The sequence below is a fragment of the Limulus polyphemus genome, unplaced genomic scaffold (assembly GCF_000517525.1).
Source record: "Limulus polyphemus unplaced genomic scaffold, Limulus_polyphemus-2.1.2 Scaffold143, whole genome shotgun sequence".
In the NCBI taxonomy this organism is placed as follows: domain Eukaryota; kingdom Metazoa; phylum Arthropoda; class Merostomata; order Xiphosura; family Limulidae; genus Limulus; species Limulus polyphemus.
This window is the reverse complement of record NW_013665753.1, coordinates 444228-470001: the sequence shown is the minus strand read 5'-3', so window position 1 is coordinate 470001 and position 25774 is coordinate 444228. Positions and strand designations below refer to the sequence as shown.

Below are 25774 nucleotides of genomic sequence, written 5' to 3'. Positions count from 1 at the left end.
CATATGGGACCAGTATATGCTCAAAGAAATCAATTTCATAGTACTCCACAAATAAACCTGGATAAAAATAGTGTTTAACACTATATATTAAGTTTTGTTGTCATGCCATGGCCCAAAAAGCTTGGAGAGTTCCCATAAAAATCTTTACATGATGTTGGTTGAACTCTCTGACAAATTGCTGCAGACTTGAAATGCTCCCCAAACACTGTCAAATACACCCTAGATCGTGAGACTGGTAAATTTGAAAATAGGAAAAGAAGAGGCACAACAACTAAACTCAACGATACTGATGTTAAGTATCTTCGTTTATGCAGCCTTTGGGAGAGAAGGAAGACTGTCATTGATCTCATGCATGAGATAAACGTCCATGTACCAAATGACAAAAAAGTGCCCAGATCTACAATATCAAGAAGACTAAACGAGAATGGAATATTTGGTTCTGTAGCAGTTAAAAAACCTTTACTTTGATCTCCAAATATTGTCAAGAGACTTAAATTTGCTAAAAAGTGCAAAAACTGGACTGTTGATGGTTGGAAAGTGGTGTTATGGACGGATGAGTCCAAGTTTGAAATATTTGGTTCAAAGCATAGGTTGTACGTCCGGCAGAAGAAAGTTGAAAGATACTTACTTCAATGCATAGCATTTACCATGAAGCATAGGGGAGGCAGTGTGATGATTTGGGGGTGTTTTTCTGCTGAGGAGACAGGAGATATTTGTAAAATAGATGGAATAATGGACCAGCGCAAGTACCATCAGATACTGATTCATCATGGTATAATATCAGTAAAGCATTCTACTATCAAGAATATAATGACCCCAAACACTCATCCAACCTATGCAGAAATTACTTAGCTAAGAAAGAAGCTACTGGAGTCATTCAAATGAAGCAGTGGCCCCCACAGAGCCCCAATCTCAACCCAATTGAGCACATCTTGGATTTAATAGATCAAAAAACATGACAAATCAAAAGTTACTTCCAAATAAAATTTATGGGAGTGTATAAGAGACATTTGGAGTAAAAACCCAAAGAACTTTGACCAAATATCTTGCAACAATGCATGAAAGACTGTCTGCACTTATTAAAGCAAAAGGCAGGACACAATAATATTAATTGTTTGCTGAACTCAAGCACTTCCACTGAGTTTCTGTTGTACTAAATATGAACATTAATAAAATTATGATGTTTCACCTGTGATTTACCTTCCATTGTTCTTTGTAAATACCCTGAAATCTAATTTTTGACTTTGTCCTAACATTTTTGCACAGTACTGTATATGGAATAAACTAACTATAAAGATAATCCATTATGTGTGTATGTGTATGTATGTGTGCATTAACCTCCATACCCCAGAGTTGGCTGGTTCAATTACCATAATATTCTGTGTGAAACTGGAAACTGTTAATAGTTTACATGGGCTATTTTACTTTAAGATTCTTGGAAAAGAAAGGAAATATAAAAAAAACCTGGAAAAGGACACATTTCCACTTTGTTTTATAGACTTTTGACTTCCATCACTCACAGCTGGCTGACTTATTTACTTTAATTTTTTGTATGATAACTGGAAACTATCCAACACTGTGCATGAACTGTTTTGTTTTAGAATTTTGCTGAAATAGGGCATATTTCCAATTTTTTGTAGACTTTTGGCTTTGAATTTAAAGACACAAGAACTTAATCAGTTAAATAATTCAATTACTATCTTCCACAAAGAAGATTGTGCAATTAATATCTAATGAGATCATTTAGGATCTAACAACAAAAGAAAGAAGGGGAACATTATTATCTAACATTGTCCTTTATACAATTTTTGCTTCCTTTACTGATACTCTCAGTTAGTATAAAACTTAAAACTTACCTTTCCAAGCTTTAGTGATTTAATATTATCAAAACACTTTTTCAAATGAGGTTGGATAGCTTGAGGGTCTTTAAACTGGCCCAGAATTTCAAGCAGGTCATCATTAGATAAGAAATAAAACCGTGGAAACAGCTGGCGTTTTGTTTCTAAATACATGTCTAGAGAGTGCTGGATTTCTTCTAGTTTCTGACTTGTATTATTCAAAAAACTTAGAAGATCTAAAGAGATTAAAATTAAAAGTAATAGTATGTTGAATCGTATGTTCAGAAAACAAGTTGGAACTCTACTAAAAAAAATACATGTAGAAAACCTCAAATGAATTCTACATTATAATTTTGTAAATGTATCCAACCTAAAACACTGTATCTCTCAAAACTATTTAAGACAGAATAAATAATGTTAATGTTGTAAACTTAAGAGCAAACCTATAAATCTTTCAGAGTTTTTTTTAGTTAAGTTTACCAACAGATTGGAAAAAATACATTTGGCCATTTATTTAAAGTACACATATTTTATTAAAAATGGTCCACTGAAAAGTTTTGAGGGCAATAATTTGTACCTGGGTAATGAGTGGCCATGAGTGCATTATTTTCTTTATGTAGCATTGAAGTGAGCCACTGCCACTTTCTATTCACTTCATCAAATTGAGCAGATTCTTCAGGAAGCTGTTTACGAATGTCTTCTCCTAAAAAAATGTTCTGAAATGATACAAGTATTATATATATCATAAATGCTTGAAATCATTAAGAGAAAGAAATCAAAAATGGTATATAACCAAAATTTTACTACAATGGATGGAAAACTATGTCTGTGTGTCTAGTTTTCTATGTAAAATCACTGACACAACTAAAATAGCTACAGCATTTGATAAAGTATTGATGAAAAAATAATTTTCCCTAAATTTCTCATCAAAAGTTGAATTTCAAAACTAGATTTTTCCAGTTCAGTTAAAGTAGCCAATTTCAATACACCATGTTAGAAGCCAAGCCTTTCGCACTGCAGTTCTTGTTTCAAAATGCTGCATTATAGGTCCAGCCCTTCCATCCACAAAAATAAATAACATTTCCTAATCCACACACATAAGAAGAAATAAATAAATATAAATCAGCATTTAACAAAAAGAAATGAAAACAAGATTATCTTACTTCCAGATACATCCAATGTCTTTGAACATTTAATATGACTTCTAAAACTTCTTGAACTAATGACAATGACTTTTCCCATTTGTCAATGTCTTTTTCAAAAGCTTTGAAGTATCTAGAAGCTTTCATACCAGACAGCAACAGAAGGTTGTCCTCTATGGTCTGGAAAATATTGTCTACACCGAACAGACGAAAATGACCATGATCTTTGTAATGGACCATGTTGAGTGTCACAACTTCCCAAGTAGCCTTGATCTGCTCTATATTCTGAAACATCATAAGATGTTAAAACCTATAAATATTTATTACTTTTATAACAAATTATATCAGATTAGTTATTATATGTTTACCCAAAGAATTTAATCTTTAGTTAACAAATATTTAAAATAACAAAAGATATATACAACATTATCATATTAATTTGTTCACAAAAATTACATACATACATATATATATAAATATGCGTTCAGATCTTTATTTGCATTTTACAAATCTTCATTTTAATATTTTTGATAACTGTTAATTCATATAATTGATAAACTCTGATGAAAAGTTTAAGTTTTGGGAGTTAAAAAATTTCCTTCTATAATTAAAATCTCAAACTTTATAAAACAATGGAAGTAAATAAATCGCACATTTTCAATTTCCAATTCTTTTGTGGCAGTAACAGATATCGCTTCAATCTGGTCAGCATATTTCTCTACTCCAATTTGAATGATATATTCCATTGTAAAGTCTGAAGACTTAGGATCAAAATCTTCCTGTAACACTTTCCTAATTTGATCCCAGTTACGTGTTCGTAATGCTGTATTTCTCAAGTGCTTAACAACTGGCAAAGAGAGCTGAAACTGCTCTAACTTGTTCTTCATGAATCCAACTACTTCCCATTGACTGGCCTGCAAATATTTCAACATCAGAAATGCCCCTTTAATATTTCCATAAACTTAACGAAATTCTAACAATGATTTGAAGTAAACAGAAAATCACTTTAAAAGGTTAATAAACAGCAAGTAAAGAGACTTCTCTGCTTCCACAAATAAAGATACAAAACAATTTTTATGTAAAAAGTATTTCTGCACAGTATCTCTAATAAAAATAAGCATTTTCTTTCAACACGTATTCAGCAAGATTTATAATTACAATTGAAAGTTATAATTTTCCTATACCGAAAATATATTTCTGATAGGTAGTTACTTCCTTTCACATAAATAGTTATTTTCATTCAGTGCTGCCCTCTATATGAAAAAAAACTTTTTGCATGCCACAACCCTTGAGCTCCCTTGTACCTTACAATCAATTGGTTCAAATGTATCTCGTCTGTAAATCATCATCAGATAATCCTCCACCAATAAGAGTGTGACACACTCTCCTGATGCATATCACTCCCTCTATTTGATTGTAATGAACAATCACTCTGAGTTTTGGTAGCAAAATGGAAGGACTGGTTTTTAGTTGGGAGAAAGGGTGGGATGTGTGAGAGGAGGTATGTACCTATTGGAAATTAATTTTCAGTATAGGAAAATTATAACTTCCAACAGGGTACATTATCTCCACTCACATAAATAGCTAGAATCCCACACTGAAGAGGTGGAGGAATCAGTGTAAGGGAACAACAAAGCAGTAATCCTTGAAGGCATCTGAAGAACACCCTAAAAGAATAGATCCTCACAGCAGAGGATTATACATGGGAGACTGCACCACATCTGTACCAGGTATACTATTCACCTAGTGTGGAATGATGTGTCACAGACATGGGCAGAAAAAAAAAGGAAGGAGCACATCCCTACAGGAAAAACAATGGTGAGATAGCAATCTGAACTACCATATAACAAATCTCAATACCATAAAGTACTGGAATGTGAGTGAAAGTAAAAGATGTAGAGTGGCTAAGGTGTAATGGACCATACACAGCAAGTCAATTACAAACAAAAACCCAGCCATCTGGTAGGGGGTAGGTAAGAGGATCATAACTTCTTCACCTCACATTCAGCAGACTGGAGAGAATTGCATACCCCCAATCTATGAATGGGACACATGATAGCAGTATGATAAATTGTTTGACCAATCTGGGAACCCAACATCCGGACAATTGATACAGGAAAGACGTTTCTGTAATGTAAACTATCTCATTCAAAACCAATCCAAGAGAAACTGCCCCTAGCACAATAATATCTGAATGCGTTTTTTTTTCATTATATTTATCATCTGTTATTATCACGTTCAGAAGGATGCCTCCATGGTCTACAACCCCAGTGGCTTGGAATGCAACAAGAGGGTAGGAGAGGTAAAAATATTACAGTACCTAGAAAAATGTAAAGGTGGGATAAGGCAGCCAAACAGCCCGGGATCCAGGAGAAATAAGATCGCTGATCAAACAGTCAAGTTAGGAAATCTGTGATATCAGGAACAGTGGGTTGAGCAGGGGAAAAACCCCAGACCCAAAGACCAATGGCAGAAAATGTTTCACCTGTGTTAATAAACATGCCTAGAGGAAGGGTGAATGGAACAAGCTAAAAAAGAAGCAACCCACCAATAAAAACTGGATCTCCTCTCCAAGGACCAGATAAAAACCAGATTTGAAGATGGAGGATGTGAAGGGCTGGATAAAATGCCGGTGACCTCGATTGACAAAGAAGGGATGAAGTAAGAGGTAACAGAGGGGCAGAATCGAGCTGGAGCAGCTACGGGAACCATGGTTGTGCTAGCCAGTATGGAGCAATCAGGACTTGACATGGAGTGGTGTGGATGATCGAGATCACACTGTGAAGAAAATATGTGGGAGGGAGATAAACATACAGAATTCTGTTGGTCCAATCTTGACTGAAAGCATCAATAACCAGAGCAAGAGAATGAGAAACTGGAGACCAAATCAATTGTAATTTGGTATTGAGGTATGTGTGGCAAATGCATCCAGGTTACATGTACTCCACTGAAGGCATAGCCACTGGAAAACATAGGATTGAGAGACCACTCCATCAGGATGGAAAAGACAATGCACAATAAGATTAAACACACCTGGAATGTGACACACAATGACATGAATACCGAGCATGTGAGCCCAAAAAAGGAGATCCAAGGTCTGACTACAAAAGGAATGAGGATGGGTGATTGACATAAGCCACCACTGTACAATTGCCAGAATGGATCATGACCAGCTTATTCCTGACAAGATGAAGAAAATGATCAAAGGCACAACATACAGCCAAAAGCTCCAGGATGTTGATATGGTAAGATCTATTGGCTGGAGACCACCAACCTAAACCTTCCTGCTGATCGACTCACATCCTCCAGCCCTGAAGGGTGAAGGGAAGCAACCGTGAAGATATGTAAGTCTGGACAAGGGAGAGGAATAAGAACCCTGCTGACATGTGAGCCTTGTCCAACTACCAATGCAGATCACCTAAAAGGAAAGGAGGAAGGGAAATAGGAGCCTTTGCGCAAGATTACATTGCTCGGGTAGAGTCCACTGAAGATACCTCATATGTTCTTGACCCAAATGAATAAAGGCCTCCATAATAAACCACATCCCCAAAAGTGATAGAACCTCACAAGCTGTAAGAGAGGGAGCAGTAAGGATGAGGAGAACTGAAAGTTCCATTGAACAAAGTCGAAGAGGAGAAGGTTGGACCCTACTAAGATGAGTGTTGAAAAAGACACCCAAATGGACAAGATATTGAGTAGGTAGGAATGACTTCTCCAATTTGATTAATCATGAGCTGCCTCCAGGAGCAGCAGATGAGTGTAATGGGCAGATTCCTGTTCAGAACGAGCTAACAGAAGCCAGTCAACCATGTAATGATGGAAAAGCAACACACGAGCATATATGTGATAAGCAAATGCCTTGACAACCCAACAAAAATAACTTGGGACAAGGCTCCATACCTCCCAAGGAGATCCTAACAACAGAGGAAACACGTGTGTGAGGCTGGAGCCAAATATTGTTTGTTTGTTTGTTTATTTTTGAATTTCGCACAAAGCTACACGAGGGGTATCTGCACTATCTGTCCCTAATTTAGCAGTGTAAGACTAGAGGGAAAGCAGCTAGTCATCATCACCAACCGCCAACTCTTGGGCTACTCTTTTACCAATAATTGGTGGGATTAACATTATAATGCCCCATGGCTGAAAGGGTGAGCATGTTTGGTGGGATGGGGATTCAAACTCGCAACCCTCAGATTGTGAGTCAAGCTCCCTAACCACCTGGCCATGCCAAGTCAGAGCCAAAGAAGATAAATGTGCTAATGTGAAAGTAATCAGGGTGAGGCACCCCCCCCCCCCAAACCCCTCAGGATGTCTGTGGATCACCTCGAAAAGGAGGCGCATGATAGACAAGTACCGTAGGAGAGTCAATAGGGTAAGATGAGGTGGAAAAACTGAGTGTGGGATAAATAAACAGGATGATCAGGGTCCATCTGCCCCTCCCACCCCATATAGGTAAAATCGATTCTAACTATTGGTAATCAAGAAAAGGACAGTTGGCCAGATGGTAGGCCAAGGTAAACTGATCCAAAGCCCATAGAGGGTGAGGCATGCTGGCACCCTCAACCATCTGAGAAACAAAACATGCAGCATGAACCCTAATATCTGAGGGGGGGAGGAAAACCATATTTTGAGAGGAAGAGGTATCATGTAACAAAGAAGGACAGGATCATACAGAATCAGGGAAATGGATAAAACAGAACATGCCTGAGAAATCATGTCTAAAAAGCTGTATTAGACATAGCTGATTTCACAGTAGGGAACAAAATTATGTGGAGGAAAAAGGCCATCAAAATCCTCATTGAGCTGAACAGGTTCAACTTATTCATGAGGGATAAGGGCAAGATCAGGAGAAGCAGGTTGACTCATATAACAATCAATCTCACAGGGGATGATAGTCGATAAATCCAAATATGAGTCGCCCACACCCATAGCCTGTATGAGTGCGCTAGTAAAAGGTATTATCTCCAAAGTGGTAAACTGAACTTCAGAATTCATTGTGTAAAAATGAAAATTAAACACAACTATTTGATGAAGAGAAAAAAAATAAAAACTGGGACAATAAGTTATCAGAAAAGTCGTTAACCATTGAGAAAAACAAATCCACTTCAGAATAATAACAAAATAAAACATGAAGTTGAACAAATTCGAAGAGCACAACAAAAATGTCATGATATGAGTACTGCCAAACGAGAAGTCACATGCATCAAGAGAGTGTGTTGCACTCTTACTGGTGGAGGGTTGTTGCATGATGATTTACATACAAGATGCATTTGATTCAGTTGATTATTAGGTATGTGGAAGCTCAAGGCTTGTGACATTCAAAAAAAACTTTTGCATACAGAAGGCAGCACTGAATGAGAATAGCTATTTATGTGAGTGGAGGTAATGTACTGTACTGGAAAATTTACTTTAAAACTGGTACTATTATATTATTAAGAAGTCAGAATTCCATGTAGTAGCATATAAAATTATTATTCTGCAATATTTTAGGGTAGTTCTAGGTGTTAAAAAGTGCCTTAATTACTGGGTTAACCATTTAGCTCAGTTGAAAACTCCCATCTGGCATATATACAATAAATCTCAGGTTCAATGAAAACACAAAAATTGGATTACCACAGAAAAACTGGCACCCTATTAGTGGTCATACCATGCTCCTGATGTATTGTCAGAAGATGTGCCTTGATTGTGAAAGTGTACTTTGAGTTGTTAAAAAGTGTCTTATCAGCAAATACTAGTGGTTAACTTTTCAGCTCAATTATTAAATCACTCATCTGGCATGCAAGAGGTTATGAATTCAATCCTACTCATGGCAGACACAAAAGTTGGATTGACAAAATGTTAATATATGTATTGATATTGTAATGTTTTTTATGTAAACATTTATCAGATATTTATACATGTACAGATAAGCATTAATTGTTTGACTGATAGATGATGAGGTTTTTAATGAGCTAAACATGTAATCATGCTGCTATTTTGCAGAATTCTTATTTGAGAAAATTCTAAGTTATAAAGTATATATAGAGATGTAAGCTATAAAAGTAAACCTGTTATTAGTAGTAAAAGAATCAGTTCAAGGTGCTAAACTGTTGAGAAAAAAATCAGAGTTCCTTCCAAATAAATGAATTCAGTGTTTAAGAAATAACATACATAAGTTGGACTTAAGTTAACCCTGTGGATATTGGTAAGTAAAAGTGTGCATGTTACAACCGTTTTACAGAATTACCTTAAAAATTTAATTAAACTACTTTACTATCAATGCATGTCAATATACATAGCATCAAAACACAGTTAATGAATCAACTTTTAATATTATACAAGTTTTAATTTTCTAATTTCAAAAGAAAATATTTATATACATTTTCAATCTTCACTTTTCTATATCTTGTGACACTTGTTTGCACTAATTGCACAAATTATATCATCTTTCCACCATATTTGAACTTCTGAGTTTCAATGCAAATTACAAATTTATATTATGATGTTGTTAACACATATTCTAACTTTATAGCCTTCAGTAATCTTGTTTTACTTAGGTATGAACTAGAAAATCAAACCAACTATATGCAACACCCTCCTATCACATACTGTCTTTCAAAAAATGATGTTTGCTATTACATTATTTATATTTAACATGAAGAGAAGAAGTTAATTCACTGATTTATATATTATGCTAACTCATTCTCATGATAGCTTTTGATTTATCAAGCATACAGATTCAAAGTTCAGCATAACCAGTTAAGGGAATTATTTTAACACACCCATAGTTTAGTTAAAAAGCCAGTTAGCTTATAATAGTTATACAACATTGTATGCTTTGCATGTATTAGTTTTCTATGTTTCAAATTAAATATTTAAAATAAATAAAAATTCAGTACAGTACTAACAACAACTATTGAAAATATGAGAGATGACTTTTTATTGACAATTTGAGTCTTAAACTCCAAAAATAGTATAATACCCACATGTAAGAACTAAATTTCTTGTTTTTTATATATATTTTTTATTTATTGTTATAAAAGCAACTACAATATAAAACTATAAACTCATTAGGTTATATAAGAGAACATAAATGAAAAAAAATTAAATAAAAAATAATTAAATTAATTTCTCCTATGAGGTATGCACATGAGAAGTTTGTGCATTACGTAGTTCAAAACTGTAATTTGAGCTATGTGTTTGTTGGGTGATTGGGCGATTTTTAGCTTGTTACATGGGTTTAGTAGTTAGACATGGTTCAAAGAGCAATAAAACAATAAAATTAAATTAACGCTGATGTAAACTGTTATGAACCTGATAAATAATTGTAATTTTCTGTTACAATCTGTAGTCACCCTACAAAGAAAAATGGGTAATTTCAATTTATTTCATATTTTTTGCAGTGGTTACAAGACTGTTCAAATGGATGGAACTTGTAGTGTGTTAAGGTGGGGAAAATAACAGATAAAATATAAAATTTTACCAAAGAAAAACTTTCGATATTCATATAAAAGGTTCTGAAGGTTATGCAAATGAAAACTTTGGGATGAAAAAAGTATTTTTAGCCTTAACAAGAAAATCAACTTGCACTCAGACTAGTCAGACTTCATAAGTTCACAGACAATTATTTAGTAAAATTACTTAACTAAAAACCTGATTTTTGAAATTTACAAAATGCTGATAATGTTGAATAAAAGTTTGCCAAATTTTGTAAAAAAAACACTACATTAAAAGTTACAGTAGGTATAGTTTCATGGTTACATGGTAGTTGCAAGGTTAGTCAAAATTACCAAACCTGTACAGAGAAGATTAATGTATTTATCTTTACATAACTAAAGTAGGCCTAGCTTTGTCTGTTGTACACAGAAAATGAGATGTGTTACAAAAGTATCTTTACTCAAGATATTTCTATGAATTGCCAAAGAAAGGCTGACTCAGACTCCTACAAGTCAGAGTGCAATGTGATATTCATGTGCAAAGTAAAAATACTTTAGTCCACCATATAATTTGTATATTATATTTGCATAACCTCTAGAACCTCTGAAATGCATAGTAGTATCCCTGTATACTGTATCTGGTATTTATCAGCAGTGTTGGGGGAAATGAATAGTTGTTAACTCTGACATCAAATACATAATATCATGTTGAATGGTACTCTGTAAAAGGTCTTTGCAGGTGCACTTTGACCCCCATCCATGCACATAGGGTTAATCATTTTAATTATTGAAACAAAAACTCATTGCTGTATTTAATTCAATAAATGCTTTGAGTAAGAATTATTTATAAATTTTATATTTCTGCAATAAATCAACAATAACTATTTTTTTAATTGGCATGCGAGTCAATAGTGAATTTGTAAAGAACTCCATGATATTATAGCATTCAACAGTACCTCAGGTAATACTATCCATATTTTAAAAAAATGCATGCAATAATGCAAGATAACTTTGAAACTCCAAAATACAAAAGTATGAGCATGCCTTAGGATCTTTAATAAACTTGTCTAGTTTCTTTAACAGCTCTTGAGAAGTACTCTCCATGTTTTCTAGTATTAAGTCCTGGAAATAAGTTGTTCTCCATTGGTTCCACTGGTTTTCCCAGTCTTGAGTCAGCTTCCATATCTGTTCTAGATGATTCAAATCCTAAAATAAAAGATTTAACACATATTTCCAAATTTTCTCCAGTGATTTCTTTCTCTAATCTTGGTGTTAAACACAAAGAATATTGTTAGGCACAGAAAAAATATAGAGATTAATTAAACCAAATGTGTGAATGAATCAAAACCAGTACCTTTTCTAGATTTTCTAGGATTCTTGATGAGGGTATTTCCAACTTGAACAACTGGAGCCCCTCTTTAATATCAGATTCCTTCTCTCTCATTTGTATTACCTGCTGTTGAAAATTAGATATATCAAACAAAGCATCTTGTGAGTTGACACTGATGTTAAGGGGACCTTTCTCATTGAATTCACTCATTAGATATGCTGATTGTTGCTTGAAATCTTCTGCCGACTGAAGAAGACCAGCTTTGAAACGTTCCTATGAAAATAACTTGTTTAATGTGGTATCTCTTATAGGTAAACCTGAAAGTTTTTAACATGTATCTAACTCAGGCTTAATTAACAGTGAAGTTCTTGATTTAAAAAATTCAAAACTTTTTCATTATTATATAATTAATTAAGATTTTGGAATGAAATTTTTACAAAATGTTTTGAATTCATATTTATTCACAATTTGCTCAACTCTAAAAAATAATTTATAAAAGGTATTTTAAACAAAATATGTTACAATTCTTATCCGTCCTTTTACCTTATTGCATATTTTTATATATGTATTATTTTAACCCATACTGTTTCTTATTCCATTTCATAACGCATAATATAGTATAACTATCACTATACTAGGAACACAAATAATTACAGAAGTATAACAAAAATTAAGAAAGAAGCTCAAATGTAAAAGAAAAGATAAATTCAAATATAAAAACAAAGTCAGTTATTTTCATATGAAATATCCAAGCAATTTTTTACTGTTGGCTGTGAAAAATTTTCAGTTTACTTTATTTTTTTTCAGCATCTCTTCTGCTTGTTTCATTGAACCTTCAAAACTGTTCCACTTTTCATCTAATTCTTCTAACATTTTCTGAAACTGTTAAATAGATGTTTATAATTCAGTATTGTGTAGTAATTTCAATCATTTTAAGACCATATTCATAATTTTTAATTTCTGGTTTATCAATTATAAAAAATAATAAAATGCAAAAAATATTTTAACATAGTATTCATGGTTTTTCTTCAATGCAACCCACACTTTATATCTAGTTCTTAAAAAATCTCCTCAAACTGTCTGTTGAATCCTGTTCAGTAATACGTATTTAAGTCAATCATCTAAAACTATTATTCACAGTTTTAATTTCCAGTTTAACTATTATGTGAACATATAAATAATGAAAATATTACTCAAATCTTAATGGAAATTCTTCAAAGTTACCTCACTTTAAACTTAATCTGCTCAACATCTCTCGAAACCATCAGATCAACAATGCTCAATCATTTAAAATTGCTCACAATGTTAAATTCTGGCTTATTTACTGTGAAAGATAAGAAAATTCAATAAGAAACTTTCAATTTGATGCCCATGATGATAACTAATCACTTAATTAATCAGACTACTTTTTTATAATATTAAAATAAAGCACTTTTAAGAAGAAAAGCAATATTTAGGAAAGATATTAAAGAAGTAAATCAAAGCCAAATTTTAGAGGCATCTATAGCCTATAAAATTACCAGACAAAGCAAATTGCAGCTTTTGTATAAATTATATTGTTCTGTTAAAATATTTAGGACTATACCTGTGAAACAATAGTAACGTATACTGACATTAATGTGAGACATATTATTCTACGTCAAGGTAGTTCTTTTAAGTCTCACACTGCTTGTTATTAAGTTCAGTACAATATGAAAATATCTTATATAAAATTCAAAATACTAGTTTTGTATCCAATATGAGTATAACATTTACTTTTTCACTACTTGTAAGAACTCTCTATTGCCATTTCTACACTTTATGATAAACTGGTGCTTTTTGCACAAACATATAATTTTAAGCAAAATAGGGAGAACGTATAACAGATGTTGTAGTACAATCAAATTTTAAACTCAACTCTGTTAAGATGCATGGAATTCAGAATTTGAGGACAAGGATTTTTTAAAATAGCTGTCACTTATATTTTCATAAGTTGTTATATATGGCAGAATCTAATTTGACAAACATTATTATGTCTAACATATTTTCCAGTATAATTAATCCACCATATTACCATGTACCATCAAATTATCTCAAGCAAGAATTATTTGCCATGTTTACTCATGAGCATCTGCATATTCGAAACTTATTTACAGTTTTTTTAAGTACAGTTGTAATAAAAATAGAGAGCCTAAAAGAAACAAAAGTAGCAAATTGTGCTATCATTCTTTATTTTTACTAAAGATGCATGATTATCAAAAAGTCTTAAGACTCAGTTTCATTAAATGTAATAATGAAATCTTTACTTTTGGTTCTACAGAGACTTCATATTTATTCAGGATAACAAATTGCTGGTTGAGAGGTTCGAACTCAGCATGTTTGATTTCCATTTCTTGTTTCAATTGCTCATAAAGAGCAATACTGAATCGTAGATCTTGCAAAGTATCTGGTACCTTTTGCAACCTATAATGAGTAAACAGTTGTTTATGCCAATTTCTTACATAGTTTCTTCCTAAAATTCACAAGCATGCTAAGGTATTATTTTGTATCTTATGTATAACATGTTATCAATATCAATATAACTAACACAATTTCCTTTCATTACTTAAATTTATTGAAGGGTAACTAGTTTTCTTCACAATTAATTTGCAAATAAATAATTTTCACTATTCCTTCTGAGCTTCTATGTATAATTCCTAAAAAAACATTTAAACTGTAATATTAGCAAGTTTGTTATTTCACTTCTTTTTGTATAAAGCTACACAAGAGGCTATCTGTGTTTTGTCTACTGGAGTGATTGAGACTCAGACTTTAGTGTTACAGAATCTCAAGTTTACCACTGAACCACCAGGGGACTATATCAGCAAAGACAGAGGACAATTTTAAGTTAAAGACGATGGGGGGTTAAAGACCAGCTGTTACTTACATAAATATTATAATTTCAATGTAAAAATTAGTTACTGCCTATTTTTAACTAGAATGCATATTCACATCTGGCATAGCAGATAACTTTGACTTGCCTTTGGATTCTAAAACCTTACTGCACACACACTTTATAAATGATGCAACCAGTGTAACTATATATGCATCTGTTGATAAATTTATCTTGTTTTTGTGTTTACTTGGTTCAATAGACAGTTAAGTCATTTGTTGAATCCATTGTAAAACATTTCTTACTGCAAAACAGATGTTCTACAAGGGGAAACAAACATTTACGCTTTTCATGATTAGGTACTGTTAAATTCCTACGAATACCTTTTTAAAAATGTACTGTGTTAAAAGTGTTTTTTCTTTCTTTTCTTTTTTTTGTAAAATACTAATTCTTATTGTTATTGATTGTTACATAGTTTACAAATAAGAAGAAAAGAAAAGCCTAACAAATTACAAAAATTAATAATAAAATTACTATTATGTTTACTTAAATGACATTAAGCTGTGTTTTACTGTGCTAATGTAACTACTCTAGACATCAACTGCAGAGTTGAGCAGAATCAGTGTAACTCTTTTAGCTTCAACAGTGTTAACTAAACACATAGTGATAACTGCTTTATTGATTAACAAAACAAAAATGATACCTTTCACTGTTTGTTGACATAAAACTATGAAGATCTTTCAGCTTGGATAGAGCAAGAGAATGAAGAAGTGATGTAAGTTTCTGTTGCCATGTAACACAATGACCTTGGATGGCAAACTTTAGTGGAGAATTATCCAGCAGAACAAACTTCACTGGCACAACAGTTTCCTCCATTTGAATATTGTTAGAAAATTCAGTATACCTATAGCATTGATAAATACCTGTAATTTCCCCTTTTTTCTTACTTTATGATCTTTTAAACAAGAAATTAAATAAAAACTTTAAACTTTTAAGATTTTTGAATAAAACGTCAGCTGATAGTTTTCCTATGATTTCAGATAATTTTTTAATTTACACACTTGTCCTTCATCATTTACTTTCATTCCATGATCCTACATTTCTACTCATTTTATAAGAATAATTAAGCGTGTGTTAATCATCACATTAAAAATGTTGTAATTATACAATCATATTCTTTATTAACTAATGTTTTTCCCTACTTGCTAATCAACAAAAGCATTTGATAATGGAAGAATGTTTCAGAACTAATTCCCTACTAAACATAATGGGTGTGTGTTTTTGTGTGTGTGTGTGTTGTTTTTTTAGAGCAAAGCCACATTAGGCTATCTGCTGTGTCCACTGCGGGGAATTTAACCCCGGATTTTACCATTGTAAGTCCATCGACTTTCTGCTGTCCCACCAGTGGACTAAACATATTGGACAACAACAACTGCTTTTGCACAAAAAATCCATAACACAAAACTTTAAAAACTAGAAGGAACCTACCTAATATGCATTTCAAAATAATTAAAATAACAATACATTGAACGTCACAGCTAACTTTTATAATCATACTAATAATTACAGAAAATAACTCCAATTTTGAAAAGTACAAGGAACTTCACCAATCTATAAAACATTACAAAAATTTCATATATATTTTAAAACACTGAAATAATAAAAGCTACAGCAATATGTTTTTAAGTTAACTGGAAATATAAGTTACAAATGTGTAACAAACTAAAACACAGAAATATTTTGAAATTATATAAAATCGTTTTTGTCTAGTAAGCCCTTATATTTCTATCATTTAAATAAAAGTTAACATTTTCCAACACTAAGTTTCACTTCCTTGATTTGCATTATCCTTTTTTTGTGCAATTTTTGCTTGGCACTAGCCTTGAAGCTCCAACCTAATTTCATGTGTTTACATGTAGTATAGCTGTATCGTAGCATGCAAAAATCCTCCGTCAATAGAAGAATGACACATCCTCCTAATGCAGAATAACAGGGGAAGTTTGGTGTTAAGATGAGTGGCAAAAGCATCCAGAAAGGGAGTACACAGCTGTGAGCATAACCACTGGAACACCTGCAGATTAAAGGACCATCAAGAGAATCTTGTCAAGATGAGAAAGATGATAAATGACAAGATTCAGGCCATTTGGGATATGATAGGCAATAAGCCAAACTTCTCAAGAGTGGGCCCAGAAAAGGAAACCAAGTTTTTGAAAATAAAGAGAACAAGACCAGAATACCTCCTTGACAATTGACAGAAGTGACAATGGTTGAATAGACCATGAAGAGTTGCCCTCGAACCATAGGAAAGATTTGATCCAATGCCCAATGAACAGCCAAGAGCTCCAAGAGATTGATTTGAAGATCTAATTTGACCACAAACCATTGACCAGCTATCTCCTGAGTGTCCAAATATGCCCCTCCTCATCAGAGATGCATCTGCAATCAGATGAAGATCTAGATGAGGAGGATGAAGAGGAATGCCAGCCGAGATGCTGTCTCTGTCGAGCCACCAGGCAAAATCAATCTGTATGAAAAGGGAAGTTGAATGAAGCAGTCAAGGGATCTCTGAGCAATATTCTATTGATTGTGCAAAGTCCATTTCAGACATCACAAATTAGCACAACCTAAGGAGATAAGGAATTCAATGGAAGCAAGCCCAAGTTCCTAAAAAAGAGAGAACTTTCTGCACAATGAGAGAAGGAGAGGATCTGACATAGGAAACTAATTTCTCCATGTCCCTCAAAAGAAGAGGAGAAGGCTTGGCCCAGCAGAAATGCAAACTGAAAAACACCCAAATGAAAGATATACTGAATGGGTGTGAGGAGAAGAAGATGACTGTAAGTGGCTTGTTTAGACTGATTAAAATGTGAAAATAAGGATCCAAGACATCCACCTTGGTCAACTAAAGACCTGTAACAAAAGATCACACAGTAGGGTAAGAAAAGTCTCCAAGGTAAATCGAGGGAGGTCTTGAAACTAACTAAGACTTGAATATCTATGACCAGATGCCAACCCCCTAATTCCTTGGGAACAATAAAAAGACAGGAATAAAATCCTTGAAAAGGATGAGAAACCCATTTGATAGAGTCTATAGCCATTAAGTCCAATAGTGTAACAGACTAATGAAGGCAAGAAACAATATCCCCTGGAGGAGGGAAAGTAACAGAAACACGGTAGAGTGGAGGAAGAGACGAAAAAAAAGAAAGAAGGGTAAGGCTCTGAAAGAACTCCCAATACCCAACAATCAGCTGCAAATGAAGGGCAAAAGTCTGCAAAGTCCCTGAACCTATAAGACAGCCATACCCAAGACTGACAGTACTGAAGTCTATGAGCAGTGGAAGGACAGGTGGGAACAGAGAAACGGGATGTGGGAATAGGGAAAGAAGAAGTAGCACGACTCTCAGGAGACAGAAAGAGGTAACGAAGGAGTATGGGAGAGAAGGAAAACCAATGACAATAAGGAAGAACACTGGAATGTAGCTCCAAAATGTGACTCCAGTAAAATCACACTAGCAGAGAAAAGGAGTCAGATGAAAGGGAGACAAATTCACTTGAGTAAGAAGAGCATCTCGCCCCAAAACATTCTAGCAACAGAACAACCAAATACGAAGTGAGAAGGCTGAGGAAGATAAATATGTCTCTGTAGAGAAGACAAATGAAACCCCTCAAGGGAATAATGTATTAACATGGATAGAAGGTGAAAGGAGGAAAAATAATGTAAAAAGGTAGAGAGTGAAAGACAAAGGTGGGAAAATTAAGCCTAAGTAAGTTAAACAAAAGACAGAGGATCAGACCCCCCAAGCTTGAAAAAAAGACTCCAGAGTTTAAGAGTATAAGAACAGTATTATAGTCTGATGTTATGCCCATGTATGTGAGGTAATAAAGGAAAGAGAACAAAGCATACATGTACCAAAGCTGGGCAAAAATAATCAACTATGGACTTGCATATCTGGATAGAAAGTAAAAAAAAAAACCATAAAAGTAAGAAACAGGGAATGAAGTGCAAAATGAAGGAAAAAAAAACATACCTGAGAAATTCTGTCTCAGAAGTACAAAAAAGGCTTAGGTAGATTCAATACAGCATGGGTAAGAGCTAAAACTGATAAACATCATAAACCATAAATGAAATCATATTACAAAATATACTAGTACACACCTCCAAATAAAAAAATGTAGGTTATATTTTAATTGTCTTATACCTTGCAATATCTGAATCAAATGACGTAACAGAAAGTTTCAACTGCTGATAGCGTTCAATGAATAAATCTTTATCTATTTCCCACATGTGTCGGAATTTATCCCATGACCTTAAGTACTGCATCATTTCTTCTGCATTTTCTTTTAGTCCATGTTTGATAGAGTTTCTTAACTTTATCACATCAGAATCTTTTCCCACTACTTCATATACTGACTGTAAAGAAAAAAAGATTATAACTTATGGTACTTAATGTAAAATATAAGTTTTGTTTCTACTACAAAATATTGTTTTAATTTCTAACTACCACATTTAATTTTAAACTCAAAATGAAAACTGTTTAACTGAATGAAATATACTTAATTTTTCTTGAAATTACACTTAACAAAAAAATAGCTGACCTATAACAATTCTAAAGAAATTTTTCGTAAAACTGAAATAATTTTGATGTTTTTCAGGAACTTTCCCATAGCACTGATAATTATAATATTTGTGAAACTTAATACCCAATATAACCTAAATGTTACTTACTTCCTTTTGTGATGGCTTCTCTGTAAAAGCATCTATCAATCTGTCAAGACCTTTAACAGAGTCCAGAACTCGTTGAGCAGTTATAACTATTTGTTTATTCAATGATTTGATGTTTGGGAAGAATTCAATCTTTAAAGGAAAAAATAACACTCCATTACAACATCATGTAAAATGAGTTTGATGAAGAAGTATTTTTGATAAATTTACTATTTTCTAATGAAATTCATATCATACCAGAAATGACGTAGGTTTTCTCTCCTTGGTTTTTATACTATGGTAATCTATTCATTTTTCATCCTAAAATTACATTTTAGTCAACATAGCTAAGTAGTAAGAAAAGAAAAATACAATACAGACAGAGCCAATTGTGAGAAGCTTCATGTATAATTTCAATAATTAATACATTATATATCATTAAAGCTAGATATTTAATTCTTTTTCAACAGAGTATAAAACATATTAACTAGTTACAGTACACACTGCTTTATCCCATTTACATTTATATGATGAAAACTTGAAAAAATTAATTTTTTATCCAGTAGAAGCATGTGATGGTCAATTTGGATAAGAAATATTGGATAATATAATTTTTGTTCAGAATTATTTTTCACAGTTCTAGCTATGCCCATCACAAAACTTTGCTTTCAAACATATTTTACTTATTTTTACCTTGATATTTTGAAGTGTCATCATTACTTTCATCAGTGGACTAGGGTCTGATTTAGAATCACCATTTACTGCTTGGGAAAGGGTCTGAAGGGTTCCTTTAATGCTGAAACGCAAGGCTTCTTCCAACAGGTCATCAACTTGTTTGGTGTACTTGAACCAATAAGAATAAACCTGTGCAAGTAAACCAAAAATACCAATATTCTTAAAGCTGGAATTTTTACATTTTTTGTTTAATTAAAATGTATTTCAAACAGGTACTTACCTCAGAAATACTGAAAGCATTTCATTGTTGTTGAGTTTAAAATTTGGGTACTCTGACTTTCTTTATTTCATAAGTAAGTCAACCTTATTTGAATTTGACATTTTTTAGAATTAAAATTAATTTCAATAGTTATTTACCTCTGAAATACCTTCTCCAAAATTTAATTATGACTACAACTTTCAATAAAACTTAAATCATGGTGGGAGAATGGAGCTTATGTAACATCCCCTGATGCTTGCATAATAAGTCACGTGGAAGATGGGACAGTGGAAAATTATGGGAACTGATGCATGTTTTTCATTTGGAAATATTTTTTTCACATGTTTTGTTGATAATATGAGATCCATACAATTCCTATAATATAGCTTTGATATATGGAAACAGATTTTAAAATATAACATTCATAAATGGAAACATCGGTTCATGTAGATACATAGATCTTGAAAGTCGAGTTGTTCAAAACTTGAAAATAGCATTGATAACTGGACCGATTGTTGGTTGAGATGTTGCAAAAGCAATATCTGTTGAAGCTTTTCGGCAGACACTAATCATTGCAGAACCATCTGGAACATGATCTAAAGGAAATATTACAGCTTATAAAATGAGTCAGATCAACATAAGTCGGTAAAGCAATCACTGACTGGCATGATATTTATGACAGGATTAGGCCCTCAGGCTCACAACATCCCTGCATGTATGGCCTTCCTAAAACACACAAAAAGGATGAACCAGTCCACCCAATTTTGTCTATGATTGGCTCTGCACAACATGAATTAGCGAAGTGGCTATTGGAAATTTTAGAACAGGTGTTAACATACTTTTCGGAAAACTGTGTTCAAGATTCCTTTTGATTTGCTACAACCATACAGAACCTTAGCCTTGACCCTAAACAATCGTTTTTGTGTTCCTTTGACATCAGCAGCCTGTTTACTAATGCACCCCTGGAAGAAACCATCAAAATTTGTGCAGATACTTTGTATGTTGGAGAAGTTCAAATGCTCTCCAATACCTAAGGACCCGTTATGGAATTGATGAATACTACAACACGTTCGGTAGAATTCAGCTTTAATGATATCATGTATCAATGGATTGATGGAGTCACCATGGGTTCTCCTCTTGGACCTGCCCTAGCCAATATTTTTATTGGTTTACATGAAAAAGAACTATTTAACAAAGTTACCAGACCTGCTGTTTACTTCCGCTATGTAGATGACACATTTGCCATCTTTAAAACTGAAAAGGAATGTGAGTGTTTCTTACAAGACCTCAACTCATTGCACTCAGCTCTCAAATTTACTTTTGAAAAGGAACAACATAACTCTTTATCATTACTAGATGTTTTAGATGAAAAAGATGACTTTCATTTTCTCACCAGTATATACAGAAAACCTACCTTTACAAGACAATACACACGATGGCATACTTTCAGTCTCAAAAGTTGCAAAACGAATCTCATTGCTACTTTAGTCCATCATGCTCTAGTTATCTGTTCAAAATCTAAACTAGATTTTGATTTGAAGACAATTAAAACTATTTTACTAGAAAATGGGTATCCAGAAAATGTCATCAATCAAATTTCATCAAGGAAAATTGTGAGCTTCTCATCTGATCCAAAATTTGATCCTAACAAGTGCCCTGTTTATCTAAAACTATCATGGATTGGTAACATTTAAACAAAATCTGAAAAACAATTGAAAAAGGCCATTACTAAATGTTTTCGTGCAGTGAACCCCTAGTGTGCTTATTCCACACGTAAGTTCTTGCCTGCAACACACAAAGATACGATACCTACCACACAGAAAAGTATGGTTATTTATGAATTCTTGTGCCACCGCGAATGTCGGTACATAGGTTGCACTTCACAAAGATTGCATTTACCATGTCACTCCTGTAAAACAAAAGTTCTACCACCAAAATGTGAATCAGCGATTGGCCAGCATTTACTAGTGAGCCCAACTTGTGCTGACAACTACATGGATAGCATGTTTGAAATTATTACAAATGGTCAGTCGAACTTTCATCTCTCTATTTTGGAAGCCACCTTTATTAAAATATATAAACCTGTACTATGCCTACAAAAAGAATTCCTATACAATCTACACATTCTTCAGTAGGTCTGTGACATTTCCTGATTGGCTAAAGGACACGCCAATCAGTGATTGCTTTACCGGTTATGTCGATATGACTCATTTTATAAGCTGTACTATTTCCTATAGATCATTTTCCAGACAGTTCTGCTATGATTAGTGTCTGGCAAAAAGCTTCACCAGATATTTCTTTTGCAACATCTCAACCAACAATTGATCCAGTTATCAACACTATTTTCAAGTTTTAAACAACTCGACTTTCAAGATCTATGTATCTATAAGAGCCCATGTGTCCATTTATGAACGTTATATTTTAAGATCTGTGCAAGAACTCAGCCAACAGATGTTTCCGTATATCAAAGCTATCTTCAAGTTTAGTACAACAAAAAACCTTTTCAAATAATTCCTATAAATAGTGCTCACTTTACACACTGTCAGTTGAACCTTGCTCCTTCATGAAGTCAATCCTGTTGTCTTTGGAATTTCACCTACTACTCTCCATTACCTTCAAATGAGACTCATTTGTAAGTTTTCCATTGTAGGTTCACCTTGTCTTCCACTTCCTCTGGGTCTAGATCTTTTCACTGATACCTCTTTCCAGAGCTAGGATGTTTTGAGGAGTCTGTGGTGTTATCAGATATCCCATTCTCACATTATTCTGTTAAATAAGAATTTCAGGAGTTTCTGCACTGGTTACACCATTGCTGTAAATTAGTACTCACAAATACTTCAATTTGGAAGCATATATCAGTATTAAGTGTGGGACTTGATCTCGCAACATCTGTTTGCTCAAGTTTCTCTCTTTTTTTGGCTTTATTCACATAATGTATTTTTCTAAGCTAATTTTTCATTGGTTCTGCCAGTGGTTTGTTCATCCTATGACTGATGCATTCATGATGTCAGTGCATCATTTTCTGATGCTTTAATGCTTTCCTCTTCTGGTAAATGCTTTGAGCCCAGCTTGAGAGAACTTTTCCTATATGCCTACCCTTTTCTTCATCTTCCTTCTTAGGTATTGGTCAAGATCAGTTGGCCTCACTGTTTAGTTCTTCTTACTGCCCCATGTTGGCCTGTTGCACTATGGTTTTCACTCCTCTCACCCAGATCAGAAAGACCTATTCCATTACTTTTTTGGTAATTCTTTCACAATGTTTGTTGTCCTCAGCTTCACAGCTAGTTATATTATGCAGTATTTTGTTAGGAAAGATAGCTTTTCTTTTTGGATAGCTCAAGTGTTGTCATATTCTTGCAGACATTCTATCTTGTCAGTTGATGCCTGAGAAGTTGGGTATATTGTATTTCTCCAATGCACTGATAGTTTTTATGTAGCTCTTTCTATTGCAAACTACAGAGCTGCACTCTCAGTCACTTTCAATGCCACAGAAGTTATATGCCTCTTTCAACCTCAACGTTTTCAAGGTCTTTAATTGAGGTTTTTAATGATATCTCTAATAATATCTACACATTGTTCTCAGTGCAATTTAAACCTGGCTTCACCTTTATAACCTTTGACAACTTGTTAACTCTACTATCTTCCCTGAAGTTATATCTTGTTTTGCTACTAGCTTCAGGGAGGAGACTCTCAGATTTTTTTTGCCACTGATGTTTCTCATACTCTTTTTTTTTTCAGGGAAATTCTATATTTGTAACCTGTTAAAGCCTTCCTACCTGAGACTTAGGTTGTAAGAGTTGGTCAAAACTATTTTATGTCCTATAGATTTACCTACTCCAATGAACATTTTATATGCCTGATCAGTACTGTTTGTTCCTATCTTACAAGAATAGAATTTTTTCAAGGGAATCAATGTTGGTTATTTATGTTTTATGATGATTCTTTTTCCATGGATCTTGCTCCAGCCACATTAACTAATTAGTTTCTGCATCTGATTTGCTTTTCTCATCATGAAGTCCCTGACAACCTTAATAGTGAATCTCAGGTTACATCTCATCACTTTTACCAGTTGATGATGTCTTTCAATTCCTGTTCTCTGTAGTGGACATCTTATAGGTTGGCATAGAGATAAATCTTTATATATTTTGTTGATATTTAACCTTCTTTACAGCACTGTATCTTTAGTTTCAGGATTCTGCTTGCTGCCTGTGGTTATTCTTCAAGCTTGATTTTTGTACATTCTGCCCAATATCCATTGTTAACTATTTCCAGGATTTACAAGATTGTGAATAATTTTGACATCAAAAGAACAGTATTAAACAAGAAAGATACAACAATTAAACACCGTCTCTTCTTATGTATGAAGAATCTGTATTTATCTCAATTTGTCCACTCAGGACTCTTGCATGTCATTTAACCTCCTGTGCTTGCCCAACACTTCATTCACAAATCTAAAGGCATCTGAGGTTGAAAAATTATCTAATTATATATACATATATATAGATACACAAAACAAACCATGGCCTCTCCTTATGTGAGACACTATATATAAGGATTTATTCAGTCAGGGTTCTTGCATGTTGCATATACCTATGTATTTATCCTAGACAAAACTCCATCCTGTATGTTGGAGTTCTATGAGAGGATGTTGCCTTTCAGAATTGGACAGAAGGAGCCACCTAATGGTTGATGATGCCTTGGCAGGAACCTCTCCCACCTTCACATGCATATCCTTGTGTGGCATTAGAAATGCTGGAAATGAGGCTACCATTATCAATAGATGTCTCAGCTACAAACAACTATTTTTTTATGTTTTGTGTTCCCATCGAACTGTACTCATATAATTGAGGTTGTTTTTAGGGACTCCTTGAGTATTTTTTGGATTCTCCCTAACACCCACTAATTTTGTCAGTTATGTGATCCACTGGCCATTTTCTATATGGATGAAGAAAGGCTACTTCGACTACTTCCTTTGGAGTATGTCCTTTCATAATACATGTCTGGAATGTTCCCCCAAGCACCTTCCACCACTTAAATAGGACATAATATTCCTCCTACCTGTTTATGCCATCATATGTGTCCCAGTATTAGCTAAACATGTTCAGCACAACATTATCACTCACAAAACTGACATCTTTGCACGAATTAAAGTTATCACTGGTGAAGATATACCCTACTGAAAAGATTGCCTTCTTTTTGAGTACCATTCAGGTCCATTCTTTTTATGATGCTGGTCCACTCCATTTATTCTCTCTCAAATCCATTTATGCAAATTATTTTCTAGTTCTGGAATTTACTGATATTCTACTTAGCTATGTATTTCTTGTAGTCTAGATTATTATCTTCTTGGTCTGTAGCTTGTAATTTTATATTTTTAGTTTATTTTTTGTGTTTATTAGCTTCCACCTCCTTTACAATGTCAGTATTATGGCTTTCAGTATTCCAGAGGTAAATCTACCTGATTTGAATTTTACATTTTTAGAATTAAGATGAATTTCAAACAGGTGTTTACCTCTGCAGTAACACCCTTCCCACTTTACCACAACTAAAATTTTGTCATAC

The 25774-nt window shown here is 33.6% G+C and overlaps 1 protein-coding gene across 1 annotated transcript in view; it reads right to left on the bottom strand.

Moving 5' to 3' along the window:
- LOC106474875 (dynein heavy chain 2, axonemal-like) overlaps positions 1-25774 on the bottom strand; it is a 192529-nt gene that overhangs the window by 146644 nt on the left and 20111 nt on the right. Inside the window, exons 8-19 of the mRNA XM_022380112.1 lie at positions 19972-20142; positions 19303-19431; positions 18776-18987; positions 15280-15480; positions 14011-14167; positions 12518-12607; positions 11750-11998; positions 11440-11601; positions 3634-3894; positions 3002-3265; positions 2416-2554; positions 1857-2074 (exon numbers count right to left, since the gene is read on the bottom strand). Coding sequence (XP_022235820.1) covers positions 1857-2074; positions 2416-2554; positions 3002-3265; positions 3634-3894; positions 11440-11601; positions 11750-11998; positions 12518-12607; positions 14011-14167; positions 15280-15480; positions 18776-18987; positions 19303-19431; positions 19972-20142 — 2253 coding nt within the window. The remainder of the gene's footprint in view (positions 1-1856; positions 2075-2415; positions 2555-3001; positions 3266-3633; positions 3895-11439; positions 11602-11749; positions 11999-12517; positions 12608-14010; positions 14168-15279; positions 15481-18775; positions 18988-19302; positions 19432-19971; positions 20143-25774) is intronic.